At 39.0% G+C, this 19,589-nt stretch overlaps 1 protein-coding gene, 1 long non-coding RNA gene and 1 pseudogene across 2 annotated transcripts in view; 2 read left to right on the top strand and 1 right to left on the bottom strand.

The window, feature by feature from the left end:
* The first annotated feature begins 2,136 nt into the window (after positions 1–2,136).
* LOC117597965 (uncharacterized) lies at positions 2,137–2,788 on the top strand. The gene is made up of 3 exons (XR_004578705.2): positions 2,137–2,350; positions 2,447–2,604; positions 2,696–2,788. It is a non-coding gene; the product is annotated as an uncharacterized LOC117597965 (long non-coding RNA).
* Positions 2,789–11,037: 8,249 nt separating this feature from the next.
* Positions 11,038–14,529, top strand: LOC128318752 (uncharacterized; annotated as a pseudogene).
* The window catches only part of LOC117597985 (NACHT, LRR and PYD domains-containing protein 3-like), a 29,600-nt gene continuing 21,108 nt past the window's right edge, over positions 11,098–19,589 (bottom strand). Inside the window, exons 7-11 of the mRNA XM_053237023.1 lie at positions 17,937–18,110; positions 16,410–16,583; positions 15,373–15,546; positions 14,941–15,117; positions 11,098–14,774 (exon numbers count right to left, since the gene is read on the bottom strand). Of these exons, the coding sequence (XP_053092998.1) occupies positions 14,738–14,774; positions 14,941–15,117; positions 15,373–15,546; positions 16,410–16,583; positions 17,937–18,110 (736 nt within the window). The 3' untranslated portion in view covers positions 11,098–14,737. The remainder of the gene's footprint in view (positions 14,775–14,940; positions 15,118–15,372; positions 15,547–16,409; positions 16,584–17,936; positions 18,111–19,589) is intronic.

The following is a 19,589-nucleotide window of genomic DNA, read 5'->3' as shown; positions in this document are numbered from 1 at the left end:
GGAGCATTCACTAACATTTCTCTAACATTTCTCTAATATTTCTTCCCCCTCTCTTGGCTAATTACTACAAGTGTAAACTTATAAACACTGTCATAAAATACTTAATAACAGAATAGTGATTGTGGGAAATTGCAGTTCCTGGGTTTGGAACAGCGCTGTGTGTTGTCGATGGATCTTGACTGCCATCGTGTGGCCAGGTTTAGGAAGTGCACGTTTCAAAGCGGCTCCGTTTCAAATACTACACACAACACAAATACATCAAGAGCACTGACACGGCTCTCCTTCAACTCGACCCAGAGGCCTTATATAACATGATGCTCTGATGGCTGATGATGATTTTAGTGGATTTGATTCCTGATCGTCTTTCTAAAACCTCATTCCTGATCCCAAAACGGTGACAGCGCTTTCTCTCTCTCTCTCTCTCTCTCACTCACACACACACACACACACACACACACACACACTCACACACACACACACACACACACACACACACACACAGAGGCAGCGTCACAAACGGGGGTGGGAGGGGTGTAGAGTAGAATAGAACGGTGGGCGGACGCTGGAATTTGACGGCGTGTTTGTGATTGGTTCTTCTGCCACAACGGCCTCAGCCAATCACAGAGCGGCTGTGTTGCTCCATCACGGAGAGAGTAGCGCTTGTTATTTCGGAGTTGTTCTTAAACCAGATCTGAGCAGCAAAATGAGTGGTCGCGGAGATTAAGACAGAAATCCATCATTGGAAAGCTGCTGAATTATAAACTTAGGATTCAAAAAAGCAAGACCTTCATATGATGGAAACTGATGTTTTTAGCTGCCATTTTCCCTCCCGACAATAAATGCGGAATGAAATGAAACAAGCTTTGCGTTGGCTTTATCTGGGGCAATAACAGGGAAGTAACGAACCGGGAGCTTTTATACAAACCTACAGCTTCTGCTGGACTTGGGGCCATCGACATAGGGCTTCAATTAAAGGATCCTTCTGTCCACATATCACACAAGCTATAAAAAGAAGAACAGATTGGATAGGGGACATAAGAACATGGCAGAAAAAAGCAGGCAGAGCCAGACACTAACTCCTTCTTACAAATTAATATACGGCCATTTTAAACACAAATATAAACACTTACAAATAGACTGGGACAAATTAGCTAACAAATCCATATCTGAGGAAATAAACGAGGATGAATATGGGGAGGTTTTTAGGCAATGGATCAGAAATATGAAGAGCAAAGGCATGTGTGAAAATGGGCGTGACGTCATGGGGCTGGTCAGTGGGGTAGAGTCGCAGTTAGAGTCGCAGTTAGATGTGCGACTCATGATTGTGATGAGGATGAGACAATAGACCATTGGAAGATGTTACTGATGTTCTTACTAATAAAATGAAGTGACTATAACTTGTTTTGAATAAGTTTGTTGACCTTACTGAGTGTAACTAAGCAGTGACAACCTTTTAAACTTTGTTTTATTAAACTCAACAGATTCAATTAACCTCTATTTAAAATAATGAGGGTTTTGAAAAGTTGTGGGGGTCATGCGCAGTTCTACCTGTAGGTGGAGTCGATTTGGAAGCTGAGGGGAAAAGCATATTGTTTGTCCTAGTTTTTAATTGCTTAATTGGTTAATTGGTCAGTTTACATTAATCAACCGTGTAACAGTCATATTAAATGAGTTAGCGTTACACAGTGACATTGGATGTGGTGGGATTATAATCAAATTGCTGGATTGTGTTGATGGAAATTAGCAGTTTAACATTTGCTAGAATCCGTGTGTTCTCCGTTTATTCCATATGGGAGAAAAAACAGAAAAAAATGAAAATCTTAAAGCTCTGTTTTAACCAAGAAACTACTTTACCTCGCCAACATTAGCGAAGGTGACCGGCAGGGGGCGCAAAGACGCGGGGAAGACAAACACGTTCATGTGGAGCATTAAAAAAAAGATTTAAAATATTATAGGCATCTTTAGTAGGACATGATTATTTTTTTCTGTTCACATTTTAGTTTTGAGAAGGAAGAATGAGAAAATGTAAATGGAAGCGCGTTGTGAAGCTCGGGAGAGAGGTGACGGTCCTCTGTGCTTATACACGTCACTTCCTGCATGACCTTCACAACGCGCTTCCGTTTACATCAAGCGTGAACTCGACCCTCACGTGAACGCGCGTGAGACACTTGACCGGAAGCAATGTTTTATAGTTAAAGTTTAAAACATGAGTATTTTTCTTACACACACTTATCGTTTGGCTCCAGAAGACACTGATTCATCCACTGGGGTCGTATGGATTTTTCTAAAAATCTTCATTTATCTTCATCTGAAGAAAGAAAGTCATACATCTGGGATGGCATGAGGCTGAGTAAATGATGAGAGAATTTTCATTTTTGGGTGGAGTTTTCCTTTAACACTAACTAAAAACCCAATAGAGCTTAAACTTTTCTTTTTCCTTTCATAGGTCATTGCAGAGTTTAATCGCTTCACAAGCAAAAGCCTCAAGCAAGATTTCTTCTCAACACTTGATCAACATACAGCTCGTTTTCTGGAAATTTCTGAATCAAAGAAGGGACAGTTGGAAAGAGGCTTTCTGAGATCTTTGAGCAAATTAAGTCTATGGTAAGCTTGTCAGTGTTTCTTTCTTGCAAACTAAATTCTGTTACTGTTTTAGCTCAACTTTTAATTGATTCTATGTTATAATTTTTTTCAGAGCACTGACATCACTGCTAAGCACACAGCAGTTCTACGTGGCCTTCCTCTCATTCTGGAGAAGAAACCACTGACTTTTTTCAAACACGTTTGGCAAGTATCCTACATTTCATTCCAAATAATGCCCACACACATATAACCACATATAGGCATGCCTCATTCAACTCTGTACACTTAACTCTCACAAACTCTGCTTTTGAAGTTTTCTTTTTCATTTCTTTTTGAACTCAGGCCCTTGTACATTTTGTTGTATGCAAGTTCCACCTTCACTGTACAGTTCACTGTTTTGAATATAAATTTAATATTTAATTTTAATTTAATTTAATTTTATTTTGATTCACAATCTTTATTTATCTCCATTAGTTGTACATAAAGAAGGTGATGGTCCTGGATCTTTAAATGACATACATTTGTGAGGTTTGGATTTTTAATGTAACTAGGATTGTAATATTTCTGTTGTTTATTAGGACTGTGATTGGGACACACCCGACATTTCTGACCGTGATACCTGAAGACAGCCAGGATTCTCCACAAGCACTGCATCTGGAGGCTTCGCACAGAGCAATTATTCTAGAAGGAGCCATAGCGATGGATGATCCTGAAAATCTTCCACATGCCATGTGCCTGTTTTTGGGCTGATATATGCACTAAATTTGGAGAACCCTCCACAACTAAATGACATCTTTGATTTTATTCAAAGAGTATTTCTTTCCCTTGGACATAAATCCCTGAAACCAAAACTACAGTCACTTAAAAACCTTCTGCTGATGGAAGTCAATGCTGTGTGAGATTGTGTTAAGCTTGTGGTTGCACAAAAGTCAGGATTCTTGGGTGTTGTGTTTGAAACAGTCACTCGTCAGTCATAATTAGTCGCAATGCACTTGTATTATATTGTAAAAGAAAGATTGTTTTTAGTTGCACTGCACATTTGAGTTGTGTAAAGAATTGTTAATGTTACACTGAAGAATAATGTTTGGCATTTAGGAATGGCAGTGTTTGGTACATTGTAGTGCCTGAAGACAACTGAAGAAAAATAATGTTTTGCAGGAGTTTAGTTGTTGCTTTTTGTCTTAATTTTTGTAGTTCATCTTACTTGAAAATTTTAAGGCAGTCGGTTTCCTAATATTTTGGTAGTACTGTGAAATAATGATTTTGAGTCATCAGTACTTAATTATACTTGATAATTCTATTAAATCAAAAGACAGTACAACAAGGGACACCATTATGCACATGCTGGACACAAGTACTCCTCATCCACTGGAGGCCTGTTCATGCATTCATGGTGGTACCACCTTTCACAGCCATCACAGCAAACCTGGGAAAACAGGGTCATGTAGTGGTCTGTATGTTTTGAATTGTAGAGTATCTCTAAATACAGTAAACGTGATCTCTAGATTAACTGACTGCTAATATTCTTACTATTCCTTTGATTTTTGGAAGTTCTCACCAACATAATGTTGTGTTCTGACTACAATTAGAAATTATTAACATCATACCTTGTATAAAGTAAGTAATCACACATTTCTTCACAGAATAAGCACAATATTAATTATGCAAAGTAGATGATGTAGAAAATGAGGTAATTACTACTGCAACTCTAAAAAAGTTCAGTAAAAAAATCCTTTTCATTTTTTACATTTTGCAATGTGAATAAATTACCCATTGTGCTTCATCCTGGTCCTCCATTCCACAGTAAAAGCACAGACTGCTTAGATCATCTGTTAGGACAAACAGTATTCAACAAATATATTCACACTAATACAATTTGCATTGCACAGCACTAATTAAATAGCTGCATATTTACAATATAAAATACATAAAACCTACAACATGAAGTGATTCACAATGTTGAGCAAAAAGGAAACAGATTCTCTGAGGAGGGAAGTGGCTATGTCCAGCCTCAACTTGTCCACTGCCTTCTGTGAAGTGTAATATTTATTGCCTCCCCCTGTAAAATTTTCTCTGCAAACTGAAGATAACTTTAATTAGCTGAATGGCACAATGAATGCATGGCCTGTAATTTTTTTTAATTAATTACATTTTATTTTCTAATTAAAGTATTTAATTTCATGTTTGATTTCTTTATAGTCAAATATTAAATATAGTGTGCAGTATAGAATTATCACATTTAATATTTTTCTTCATTTTTGTGAAACTGCATTTTTCCATCTTAAAAACATTCCTAAACTATGCCATATGCTCTCAATGTCAAATGCAGAAATGTTAATTAATGCATTCAGGACCTCAAGGCTAGATTATTGTAATGATTTACTGGGTGCTTACTCTGCACACTTAATAAACAAACTCCAGCTGGTTCAAAATGCAGCCACTAGAGTTCTTACTAGAACCTCTTATCGCATTATAGTCCTTCATGCCTGCTGCAATCTCAAAACTCTGGCCAGCTGAATATACCTAGAATATCAAATATCAATTTTACGCTAAAATTAGTCTGTCTGTTTCATTGTTATTCTGAGGTCACCATAGTCATCTGGATCCAGTCTGTATCCAGTCCAGATGATCACAGTAGTCACCCATTATACATCTTTATAGATGAACTGGACTCATTCCATAATTGTAATTCCAAAAAATGGACTGTTTACTATTGTCCTCTTTCTTGAACTGTTTTACAGCAGAATTGAATGTTGTTTGCATTAAGACATTACTTTTATGTGTATGACTGTAAAGCTGCTTTGACCAATCTTATATTATATAAAGCAAAACCTTAATAAAACCTCCATCAGGATGTATAAAAGCAGGTGAAGATCTTTACTGTAATTGTTACTGATGGTAACCGCATTTCACACTCACTTTTAAGGCCAGGACACCACAGGATGTGAACCTGCACAGTGTTATTTTAAAACATTGAAAGCTGCAAATTGGGGTGAGATTCCAAAAATGAAATGTAAGGAAAAACAAGATTCTCAGCTCAGAGAGCCTTACAAATTATGTCAGAAGAGAGAGAGAAACTTTGAAAGACAAAGATGAGGAGAAATGAGTATACAATATACATGCATCAAGTGTCATCTCGGGCTTTGTTATTTGCTTATTCTAAATAAACATTTTTTTTTTTACCCATGTCTTGATTAGAATTTTTTTTTTCATTTCATATGTTATCACAAAAAACAAAGTAGCACTTTCACGGATAAATGTGATCTAGAAGATGTAATTGATACCATATATGCTGTCTACATTGCTTGTAATTGAGATAAAATCAACATCTGTTCAGTATTTTTACATAGATTATTATGGCTCTATTGTTTTATAAACACAATAATGTGGGTCCAGCACACCCGCGAATATTGGGTCTCATTCACACACATTTCTCGAGGATCGGGCGAGAGCGCGTCTGCAAACCGCGGCATGTTTGACGAGAGAAAAGCGCCTGCGGAAAGCCCTTATATGGAGATAGCTTGGGCGTGTTTTATGCAAATGATTAAACTTGTTTACACGACCGCTTATTTATAATACTCCTAATTCTCCAACGTCAGAACCACACACATGAATCTGTTTAAGAACAAAATCATGTGGGTATGCACCTGCTGTCAATTAGGCGGAGATTTTTTGTGAAATGTTCTGTTCCTGCAAATACGAAATTATCCACGCAATTCTCAGTGAATGAAACTCACTGAGTAACAAAAATACGAACACAGTGGAAAACATCAATAAAGTGAAACTCAATAAAAAGCAATACAAAGTGCCTATTTTCCTCAGTTGTAGTGCTTACCCATTTATCTATGTCAGCAGACATCCCAGGCCAGAAAAACCTTTTAGAAATGGCATCTCTGGTCTTTTTTTGTCCAGTGTGAGCACCTGTGGGGCTTTCATGAAAATCCCTAAAAATGGCGTTAGCCTCCTCTGTGCCTCTGACCACTTTTGTTTTGATGACCTTTCCATGACCTTTCAAGTAGTACAGTGCTCCATCTATAAAATAAATTACAAATTTACACCCAATATATTAAACATTACTGGGTCGGCATTTAAACATAGACTGCAATAAATATTTAGAGCACAATGATTTGGCCTGCACTATAAACCAGAAATCCACACTAAAACTTACCTTCCAGGACATATTTGGAAGCCTTTCGTCTAATTTCATTTTTCTCTTTCTTTGCAATGTTTGGCGGATACTGGCCTTTTGTTTTGTAACACAGAATAGTTTGATATCATTCTGGATCCATGTTCTGCTGTTAATGTCGCGAAGTTGTCGCTATCGTTTTCCAGGGTCTTATGGGGATCCCACAAATGTGACGTCACATTGGTATAATGACAGTGTAATAATATAGGCTACAATAAATGCATTTAGCATATCATGCTGTTTATATGTACAGAAATTATAATAAAATGACTTCACCTAACATAATCTTCATTATAATATATTTATTTATCATCATATTATGGTGTAATTATGTAAACTACATTAAAACTGTTACACTAAATGTAGAGACAAATGCAGTTATTATGTAGGCTACTTATGCCTACATTTCTATTGATTTCATATGCAAATAAGCAGATGCAATTGCATGTAAAATAAATTTAGTGTAAAACAGTAACATAATGAATAATATATTCATAAGACTGATATATTCATTACAGATTCATATATGCATTACAAAGGGTTGGGTTTCTCAAAGCCTCAAATAATTTGGAGGGTATAGTGGTAGGGCCGATGTGGTGAAGTGGGGTGAGTTTCATGTTTGTGGCACTTTCCTAGAGGGAGATATGAGGGGTGCATTTCCTGGCAGAGGAGTTTGCCGTGAAAAGCATTACATTTGTTCTATTTAAGTGTGTGAGCTCAGAAGAAGCCTATTCAAAAGCCCATTTCTGAAATAGCATCCAATCTAAACAAAAAGTCAATAAATTTTATTTTTCATTTCACGCAAACACAAAATGAATACATTTGTTACATGTGTTACATGATGTTGTTGATACACTGTTACAGTATCTGCCACCTTACAAGCTTCTTTTATAGGCTGAAATAATCCAGACAAACAGTAATATCTGACACGCTGAGAAGCCAGCATGCCTAGTCCTCACCCTGTTGCTACACACTTGTTAAACAATATTCCACCATACTTACTAATTATATCTGGACTTTAATGAGAACAAATGCGAACGATAATGATAATGGCGGCTGTTATTCCTTTTCTTTCCGTTGTGAAGCATCGATCTCCAAATGCGCGTTCACGCGACAGGGGTGCATTTCGCGGCAGGGATGCTTTTTTCGGCACAACACCGGCTGTTTGAGGCGGCGCTGCGTGTTGTGCTGGATGGAGCTTGACTGCCCTCGTGTGGCCAAACCCAGGAACTGCAATTTCCCACAATCACTATTCTGTTATTGAGTATTTTATGGCGGTGTTTATAAATCTACACTTGTAGTAGTTAGCCGGGGGAGAGTGGAGAGAACTGTTAGAGAAATATTAGAGAAATGTTAGTGAATGCTCCCGCCTCCTCCCCTCCCTTTTTCCCTTTATGTTTTACTGTAATAAGGTATATATTGGCTTTATCTGTGTAATCTTCTTCCCTAGTTGTGGAGATTGTCGAGTGAAATAGCTGAGGCCACGTACGGAACATATGAAGTTCCACTGAAGCAGTGATGAGACTGAACATGACTTTTGGTGCTCATGATTGAATATGGCAGTTTTATTAGGAACCCTAAACATTAGAGAAGAAAATATTGAATGTGAAGTGTAGTAGTGCTAGTGCTTGTGAATAGACTCTCAGTTTAGATAGTGACCCTGAACAAAACTAACATGCAGTGCTTTATTAGGGTGCTGATGAAGTTGGAGTTGAACTGGTAAGAAAGCTATTATAGAGAGGCCTCATTAGACTCCCGAGGATGTTCAATCAGAAGCTGCCCCAAACTCCCCTGATTCCAGTCATCAGCTGGAATGAAGCAAAGCGGCCTGCACGAGCTGAGGCGGGGGTTGTAGAGAAAGCAGATAAAACACTGCCATGTGTTAGATAAGGGCTGGGAAACTGGGCTTTACACACAGGATTTAGAGCCATCAGGTCCCGGGCTTTTCCCATCATTCAGTTGTGACACTGCGGGAATTATTTCATCAGTGTTAATTGGGTTACCTAGTGGTGTTAAATTAGGCTCTTTTCTGCTGACACGTGATTGGCTGATGGGATAATGACATGAATGAGCAGGTGTTCCTAATAAAGTGGCCGGTGAGTGTAGTGTACAGCATGTTAATGGCAGTAAAACGCTGTTACTGTGGAGTGTATCCGTACTGAACTTGTCTCCATGTCAATAATGGCTTTTCTGGGCTCATCTCCTGGAGCAGTCTCCTAAAAGCCCCGCCAGAGGAAAACAGCAGTCCTCCTGGTTCTCAACACGTCAGAGCTGGAGCAGAAAGTGTCCCGTTAGTCCACGTGATAGTGACAAAAACACTGCACACAGTACAGACAGAAGGTGGATTGGTTTTCTAACACCGGCTAGTTAGACCTAGCTATAGCTATATAGCTAAGAACAATCACCAAATCAGCACATAGTTTTCAACAAAACTTCAAAAACACCAAAACACTCCTCATGCTTGAATGTTGGTAAGTGAGGTGTTTTTTTTTTAAACACGAACCTGATATAATTTAGCTGGTAATTAGTTCAGACAGCTAATTCCTGTCTTTTCAGTTCAAGTGTAACAAAACCTAAGCTAGCCTACTTAAACCCAGCCAGATACTAGCAAGCTAATTTAGCTAGTTAGCACCCAGTCTTGTTTAGCTAACAGGAAAATGTTTTTAGTAGATTCTGATAACCAGAAGATCTCATATGGAATTATAAATGCTTTATAGAAATAGCTAGAACATATTCGACTGCTAGTCTTTTGAGTCTGCTAGTCTTTACACATTTAATGATCTGTTATTTCTGGCCTCCATTTTAGGTTCTTCAGCATTTTTCTGGTTTAACTGTATAATTCTGTTGTTGGTTTATTACAACATATATTATTTCCACATTCATATATTTAAATTTTTACACAAAACAAAAACACACATTTTGTTACCATCTTTTAATAAATTGTTGTTTAAGATGTACTTCAGTTGTGTTTCTCTATAGTCACATGATAATTTTTAGAATATTGTTTATATTGTTGTGTAAAAAATTTTACTAAAATTTGACTACGTTTTAAATAAAGTAATGAAAAGTACTTTTTCTGCTATTTTTTTAAAATTTTTGTTCAAAATGGGACACTTTTTCAAGAGTCAATAAAACTGGATGCATAGTACGGAAAAACATAAGAAAAATCACAGTGCTGTATTCAGAATTGAGTTGTACATGCATAATGAGAAGTTAATATAGAAATTAAGTACATCTGTATTCAGACCTTAGACATAACTACAGACTTGTATGCTACTTGGGCAATTTTACCTGCAGGATGGAGGTTGCTGAAAACAGAGGCAGATCTAAGTTTCACACAATCCTGACCTTAAAATTTACTTGCTATTGGCTCAAGCAAGGACTATTCATGCAGCAATATGCTTGCAAGATAGTAGCCTCATAGTTATTTCAATGCTTGTCATGTTCTCATTCATCGTTTGTAAAGCCACAAGTGCCCACTCAGGCAAATCCATGGATACACAAACACACACAAAAAAAATCTAGCTAGCTAGGTGCATGTGGCTGGGAAATAGATCAGCAGAATGAACAGAATGTAGTCTGGTTATGATCAGAAATGTGTTTTATTGATGGGTAAAAGTAAATACATGTCTGACTGACACATGATTAGTTTGAAGCTAACGTTACCACATTAATTACTGGACATCAGCCACCACCAGCACACTCACAGGATCTGAGACTCTCACTGTCACCATGGTTATGAGAAGATTCCTCATGAACAGTCAGAAAGCCCAGCTCAGAGTTCACGAGTCATGTCACAACATTGAAGTTTATTTTTTTATTTATTGAAATTGTTTATTTTGTACTACACATAGTGTAAATGATATATACAAAACTGTATTAAATGACAGGAATACATACAGTGCATGTACTTAAAGATTTTCTGTTACAGTTTAAAAAAATAATCTAAATATCTTAGTCAAACTGCCATGGTTACAATTAAAACAAATTAGCAAACAAGGAACAATTAAAAAAAAAAAAACGGAGTAAATCAATATTACAAATGTGCATCAATCATCTGTCTTTTGTAGGAATCAAGATAAATGGGTCGACTGACTGACCCCAAGGTTGTACGAAGTCAATCCTAGCAGGGATTTCCTTCATTTGTCACATTGATTGTCTTTTCTCACCTTTACCTTCCCTCTCCACTTACAATCCTCTTTGACAGTTAACTCCCAACATACACCTAGTCCACACTAAGCATTAAGCTTCTAATTCTGTAAAGGTCGATGCCAGTCTCCTGTTCTAGTGTCCCATTACAGAGTACCATGATGTCTCGGGCAGTCAACCTCATGGCCCACTGGGAAGACTTGGAGGCGTGGCTCAGCGTCATGACAGACAGTCTCCTACCCAAGGTGGTCGATGAGCTACGACACCAGAGTCAAGGACAGCTGGATGGCAGCATAAGAGAGCTCATGATGCACAACCCCAGTCAGAGCTACAGCCATAAGGAGCTTGCCAAGATCACCGGCTCCCTAGCTCACAACCTCCTCACCCAGCTGAAGCTGAGCGACACCAAGGCCATGCGGCTCGAGCAAGAAGTTGAGGAACTCCAGAAGCAGACCAAGGAATTCCAGCAGGATGCAAGGCAGACTCAGCAGCACCTGGAGGAAACTGACAGGAGGGAGCAGGAGGCCAAGGATGAAATAAAGAGGCTCCAAGTGGCTTTGCAGGATTTGCAGGTGGATGCTGAGCAACGGGAACAACGGGCCAGGGCTGCCAGACAAGACCTGGAACAGGAATTCCAACATGCTAATGTGTTCCTGGAGGAGGCCAAGTCCGAGTTCAAAAGTAAGAATTCCAAAATCAAGGCTTTCAAGGGTCATCTGGAAGCAGCCAGAGTGGAAACTGAGGCACTGACGAAACAGCTTGAGCAAACTAAGGATGAATTGAATATGGTCAGAGAAGAGCTGAAGTGCATGTATGAAAGACGGCGAAAACTAAAGCTCGAAACCCAGTTATACCGGACGCATCAAGCCAGCAGAACAGGATCCCCGAACCCGGAACTTCCCTATGGAGGAAGGATGGATGGCTTGCCCTGCAAAGCCTCACCAACTTTCGCCCAGGAACATCCCGCCAGCGCTGTGGGGACAACATGCCACCCAGTGCACCCAGGCATCACCCCCGGGATAATGCCGAGAGACCTTGATAAACTGGCAAGGAACATTAAGTTCACCCCAAGTCCTGAGGGGGTGGATACGACATCCATGCCTACCTACAGGACATTGACTTTCATCTTCAGATGATGCCCCAGGTCACCACCAGAGACAGGTTATACCTGCTGAGGATAACATCCAGCCTTGAGGTCCAGAGTTTCTTAGACCGCCAGCCAGAGCAGGTGAAAAGCATTAATAAAGGAGTTTTCTGACCCAGAGTCAGAGCAAGGACTGTTGGCTGCACTTGATCTTCAGCAGGGAAGGCACGAGAACCCCCAGGCCTACTACCACCGACTACGCCGAGCCGAGATTTTGGGGCACAGAATGAACCAGAAATGGAGGAGGATGTCAATTTCAAGACTTTGTTCCTCCGAAACCTACACCCAATGGTGAGCTACCATCTGGGCATCACGGCATGCCCATGCGCCTGGAACAAAACTCCGCCCTTCCATTCAAATGGTACGGTAAACAAACAATCCCAAGTAATTAACCCATCTGAATTGTTAGCCAGTCTCAGGCGACCCTGCACCAGCCATAGACAGTTGTGGAGTTGTCGTCTTGTTATGCCTTGTGTGTGTTTGTGTCTGCTTCATGTTTTTACCTCAAAACATCGCCGATTGAAGGGGGCAATGTAGGAATCGAGATCATCAAACTGAAGAAACTGACTATCTCTCCAACCACACACAGGACAAAGACATTCCTTTACAACAAACAGACCTAAGATGGCTCCAGTCTGGCTAGGCTAAACACTGGTCATAAAATATGAAGGGATGCTAATGGTCATCGGAATGCAGGAACCCCGATAAAAGGGTGTAAATTACCCCTCAGTGGAGCTGACCTCGAGTTGACCACCCTTAAAAGGGGCCTTTTGTTTGGATTAGGGGACTGGCTGAGCTTATCATACTCCACACCACGCTACATCCTGCTGAGCTTGGAATGACCTTTTGTACTTAACTGAATCAGCAAAAGAACTCTATGCCCAAGGCTCCTCCACTTTTAAGAATGTTCTTTCTTTCTTTGTGTTCTGCCTTATCCTATTTCAATGTAGTCCCTGGGTTGTGTATTAAGTCTATATGGGGAACATGCCCTACCACATGCTGTATCAAACAAGAGGGCAAGAGTCTAAGGTTAACTTACAACTCAGTTACGGCAACTTCTCACATGGTGGGAAGCCTGGTGCTACCTCCAAAACCATGTATTCAAACCAACATTATAACGCAACCCTACTATTAATGAAATTATATAATATTAGACCTGTGTCATTCTGTAAACACGTCATTATATCCAGTAGCTAATGGTCACACATATGTATGTCGTGTTTGGTATCTGCATGTTTGTCTCCATGTGCTGAAGCTGTTGATGGTTTCCAATTCTCAGTATCTCATATCACACAGTTATTATAAGTATTAAAGGTAAATAAAACCATGTTACAATGGATATTGAGAAGGAGGCGACCCGGGAGTGGTCACTTGCAAATTAGCTGGAGGGCCAGCCAAGCCGCTCTCCAATCATCTCCAAGCTGACCTGCGGTTGGTTGAAAACCTTAGGAGGCCGGCTCATCCAAACTAGCATAAAACCCTCATGCCCAAGCAACTAATGGAGCTGGAACTGAGCTGGAACTGGAACGGAGCTAGAACCAGAACAGAGCTGGAACAGGAAGAGAACCTGCACCAGAAGATCCCAAGGCTTTCATCACCGAACAACCCTTCGCCCAGCTGTCCAGACTCCATCCTCCCTCTCCGGCAACAACCAATAACTTCTCTAAGATCCTCCAACTCCAGTCCGACTAGAACCTCCTTCCCAACACCAACTACTTCCATTCACCCCCCCAAGCAAAGCAAGTATTGATACCTCCCAACTTCATTAAGCTGGTGCAGTAACACTAAAAACTCTCTAACCAATTCAAAAGTTAATGCTGATATAGTGATGGTTCACTCAGGTCAGGGTCTAGTGATTTTTCATGCTTATGTCTAAGAACTCAACCTTCTGATTATTATCACTGGTTCTTCTCATGCCATATTCCTACATGTATGAATGTGTATGTCTGTGTATGTGTTGGTTGTGTGTAGTAGTTGAGTCTATGTGTGTAGTAGTTTAGTATATGTGTGTAGTAGTTTAGCCTATGCGTATAGTAGCTTAGTGTAATAAAGTTACACTAAGTGTAATAATAAGTGTAATAATAAGTTCCTAAGGTGCCCGATCTTAGTACCGTGCTCCAGAAGAGTTATCTTCAGAGGAAGTTATTACTGTCGACGGCCACAATAGTAATGACTTGCCAGAGTCAATAAGACGCCTCACCAAACATTTCGCTGGACGAAATGAGCGGTCAATTGTATAAATTTATTCTGATAAAATTCCCCCAGAATAATCAATATTATTGTTTACATTAATGACCCTTACTTCCATAATAATTGCAAGATCAAGCCGACATCTAAATGAGCTAAACCATGAAACCATGTTGAGCAGAAGCACACTGTAAATAATAAACACATGGATGTGTATTTGTGTAATCAGTGTGGTGATGTGATAATATCTCTGTGTTGTGTGTAGATGCTGGAGGATTAGACTTTGGATTGTAAAATATGTTATTAAAACCTGAAGTAACTTGTAGCTGAGTGGATAAAAGGATGTGATCAGTCATGGTTATTGTTATGGAACTTCTACATCTGAATATGAATGATTCAGCTCCCAAACTGCTGGAAATGTGGGACGGGTTCTAACGCTTCACCAAAACTGCTTTATCCTGGAAAAGAGGTTTGAGCTGAGACTCCTGTCATGAGCCAGTCTTGGTGAGTTTACGATCCTTAATTCTGAAAGACAGAGCAGAGCATCAGTGTAAACAAACAACATCAACATAAACACCAACACACACACACACACACACAATAAAACTGACAATATTATACAGTACACAGTGAATATTATTCAATATCATACAGTACAGTACAGTAAAGAGACAGTAAGTCAGTAACTCACTGTAGTGTCTCCAGTTTACAGTGTGGATCCTTCAGTAGATCAGAGAGCAGCTTCACTCCTGATTCTCCTGGATTATTACCGTTCAGATTCAGTTCTCTCAGGTGTGATGAGGAGTTTGACCTCAGAGCTGAAGCCAGAGCAGCACAACCTTCATCTGTAATACTGCAGCCCCACATCCTACAAGAAAGAAAACCTTCTCACACTTAACACACTCAGTTTTAGCATTGAAAACATGAACTACACAAAATCTTTATATACAGTACATTTACTCTCCATCTCACACACAACAATGAAAATATATCAGATCACTACAATTACGGTTACGACAGATGAAAACTGGATGTTGCTGCATTTATTACAACTTTGCTGTAAGTTGTTTTCATGCACAAAAATGGTTCAGTCTAGCATGTGTGTGTGTGTATGTGTGTATACTTCAGTATCTGCAGTGTACAGTGTGGATTCTCCAGTCCAGCAGAGAGCAGCTTCACTCCTGAATCCTGCAGATTATTGTGACTCAGGTTCAGTTCTCTCAGACTGGAGGAGTTTGAGCTGAGAACTGAGGACAGAACTCTACAGCTTTCCTCTGTCAGATTACACCCACGCAACCTGGAAGAGAAATGATGAAATATCAGAACACTGATCTCAAACACACAAACACAGCCATAATACAGCTAAAGTTGAACACGTAACAGAAATGTCAGTGTGTTTCTCTCACACACAGAAATCAGAGGACAGGACACCACATCAGCACATTTACAGGAGTAATACATAATACAGCCTACAACACATGCCTTTGGACTGGAGGGGGGACCAGCGTGAATTGAGGAATCCCCCAAAGCACAGGCAGAACATGCAAACTCTGAGCACATAGGGTGGAGGTGCGATTTGAACCCTCAACCCTGGAAGTGTGAGGCAAAAGTCCTAAGCCACCATGCCCCTAGCTCAGGAGTTGAATTATATTATATATTATAAAGTTACATACTTAACAAGCCCTCATAAATGAATGAAAGAATTAATGAATGTGTTATAATTTGTGAAGGAAAAATGTGTTCTTTTTGCAGCAGCCTGATTTTTTCACTGTTTTTCAGAGCATAGTGATATGGTGGTTCACATGAAAAACCCTCTGGTACAGACCACGCCCACTTCCTGTTTAAATCTAAATACAAAAACAATTATGAATAGTTTGAGCTCTAAATAGGTACAGATACAGATAATAGCATTGTGTTACACCTCTAGCAGAGACACAAGATCTAAACAGCTATAATTACAATTCATAAGTACAGTTTTTATTTATTCATGATATAGAATTAATCTAAAAGTAAATCTGATTCTCATGAACACATTTCAATTTCTTACAAATATTAAATCATATTCTAAAATTTACAGCTACATAAAAGCACACAATCATTTCTGTATGTATTATTTGGTGATAAAGGGATAATCTGATCTCTGTGTGTGTGTGTACGTACTCCAGTATCTCCAGCATACATTGTGGATTCTCCAGTCCAGCAGAGAGCAGCTTCACTCCTGAATCCTGCAGTTTATTCTCACTCAGGTTCAGTTCTCTCAGACTGGAGGAGTTTGAGCTGATAACTGAGGACAGAACTCTACAACTTTCCTCTGTCAGATTACACTTACACAGCCTGGAAGAGAAATGATGAAATATCAGAACACTGATCTCAAACACACAAACACAGCCATAATACAGCTAAAGTTGAACACAGAAATCAGAGGACAGGACACCACATCAGCACATTTACAGGAGCAGGGACATCTTTCTGCACTCCACAATCTCTCAGCTACAATTTATTATAAGACCATTAGGTCATGTACATAACACACACATGTGAGAGCGAGCAGCCTACAAACAATACACTCTGATCTGTGTTCAGGTTTCTACAAGCAACACTGCAGATATAGTGCATTTTATTACAGAAAATAAAGAATTATAGAACTGTACACTATCAGTTAATAACATGCCAGTACTAGTACTTTACAGTGAGGTCAATAAGCCAGTTTCTCTGATGTTATCTGTTCTCATGGAGCCGGTACCATGTCCAGCTTTATAACAGATTCTGATATTGTGTCCAGTGAACTTTTCTGATCTTTCCGGAATGTAACAAACACAAAAGCTTAAGTAAATCTGATCAAATATTATTAGGTGGCTGTTGTTGTCAACAGTAAATAACAGTTTCTTGATTTGGGAAAAACAGTGATGTTTTGAAACATGGTTAGCCTTTTTTACTCAGTCACATTAGATAGAAGATAAAAAGCTTTCCAGAAAGTTCCACAGGATGTCTAGTTCAGGAGTTCATTCAATCATTTTCCATACCGCTTATCCTACATAGGGTTGCAGGAATCCAGCGTGAATGGAGGAATCCCCCGAAGCACAGGCAGAACATGCAAACTCTGAGCACATAGGGTGGAGGTGAGATTCGAACCCTCAACCCTGGAAGTGTGAGGCAAAAGTCCTAAGCCACCATGCCCCTGGCTCAGGAGTTGAATTATATTATATATTATAAAGTTATATACTTAACAAGCCCTACTAAATAAATAAATAAATGTGTTATAATTTTTTGAATGAAAAATGTTTTCTTTTTGCAGCATTCCTGATTTTTCACTGTTTTTCAGGGCATAGTGATCACATGAAAAACCCTCTGGTACAGACCACGCCCACTTTCTGTTAAAATCCGAATACAAAAACAATATGAATATTTTGTGCACTAAACAGATACAGATAATAGCATTGTGTTACACCTCTAGCAGAGACACAAGATCTAAACAGCTATAATTACAATTCATAAGTACAGTTTTTATTTATTCATGATATAGAATTAATCTAAAAGTAAATCTGATTCTCATGAACACATTTCAATTTCTTACAAATATTAAATCATATTCTAAAATTTACAGCTACATAAAAGCACACAATCATTTCTGTATGTATTATTTGGTGATAAAGGGATAATCTGATCTCTGTGTGTGTGTGTACGTACTCCAGTATCTCCAGCATACATTGTGGATTCTCCAGTCCAGCAGAGAGCAGCTTCACTCCTGAATCCTGCAGTTTATTGTAACTCAAGTCCAGTTCTCTCAGACTGGAGGAGTTTGAGCTGAGTACTGAGGACAGAACTCTACAGCTTTCCTCTGACAGATTACACCCCCACAGCCTGGGAGAGAAATGATGAAATATCAGAACACTGATCTCAAACACACAAACACAGCCATAATACAGCTAAAGTTTAACATGTAACAGAAATGTCAGTGTGTTTCTCTCACACACAGAAATCAGAGGACAGGACACCACATCAGCTCATGATTTCCAGTTTTCTATGAAGGGCAGCATATAGTTTTTTATAAAAATATATATATATATGTATGGAGCACTGTGATTTTTGCCATAGATCTATACTCTATTAATAGATTATTCCACTGATTTAAATTGAGTAAGCACTTTGACTTCCAGTTTTGAAGAATTGCTTTCTTGGCGATGGTTAAAGAAATCAGCAAACTATCCTTGTGTATGTTGATCAGTGTGAGGTCTCCAAGCAGACAGAGGAATGGAGATGGGGGGATTTCTCAGCTCATGATATCCGAAAGTTTTTGTATGACTGACAACCAAAATTTCTGGACTGGACTAGACTGAAGAATGAAGCGATTGAAACCATTTTTCTGTAGGCACAACAGGGAGCATTGAGAAGAGATAATTAATTGAAGGGATAATTTTCATTTTGATAGTTGCTATTAATTCTATTAATGAAAGAGGAAGATTCAGCCAACGTCTAAGGTCATCAAGTTAAGTGAGAACAACTCGGACAGCCTGGAGGAGATGTTAATGCCTAAATACTTAATATTTCCAACACAGAGTGGAAGAAATGAATCCTGAGCTGCGGAATCCCAAGCCTCATATCGAGTTTATAGTGTAGTTTGATAATTTGGAAAAAGTATTGATAACTTTAAATGTTTCCTGAAGTGAACATTTAGGACTCTGCAAATACAGTAAGATATCATCCACATAAAGGCTAATTTTATCTTGTGCATTTACGGTATGAATTCCATGGATTTTACTATTCTGTCTTATAGCTACAGATGTGGACAAAATTGTTGGTACCCTTACAGCGCATTGAAACGATGCTTCATTCTTCCTGAAAAGTGATGAAATTAAAAGCAATTGTCTCATGTATACCTGCATGCCTTTGGTATGTCATAGAGTAAAGCAAAGAAAGTGTGAAGAGATAAGTTATTGCTTATTTTACAAAGATATTCAAAAATGGCCTGGGCAGATTTGTTGGTCCCGCTAGAAAAGATTATAAATATTCAGATTATAGCCATATTTCAAGCTCACTGTTTTCTTTAATTAGTATCACACATGCCTTCAACCTTGTAATCAGTCATTCAAGCTATTTAAATGGAGAAAGGTAGTCACTCTGCTGTTTGGTATCATCGTGTGTACCACATTGAACATAAACCAGAGAAAGCAAAGGAGACAGTTGTCTGAGGAGATCAGAAAGAAAGTTATAGACAAGCATGTAAAAGGCATAGGCTATAAGACCATCTCCAAGCAGCTTGATGTTCCTGTGACTACAGTTACAAATATTATTAAGAAGTTTAAGGTCCATGGGACTGTAGCCAACCTCCCTGTATGTGGT

Source organism: Pangasianodon hypophthalmus, chromosome 9 (genome assembly GCF_027358585.1).
Source record: "Pangasianodon hypophthalmus isolate fPanHyp1 chromosome 9, fPanHyp1.pri, whole genome shotgun sequence".
Classification (NCBI taxonomy): Eukaryota; Metazoa; Chordata; class Actinopteri; order Siluriformes; family Pangasiidae; genus Pangasianodon; species Pangasianodon hypophthalmus.
Note: the sequence above shows the minus strand (reverse complement) of the source record. Positions and strands in the feature narration are given on the sequence as shown.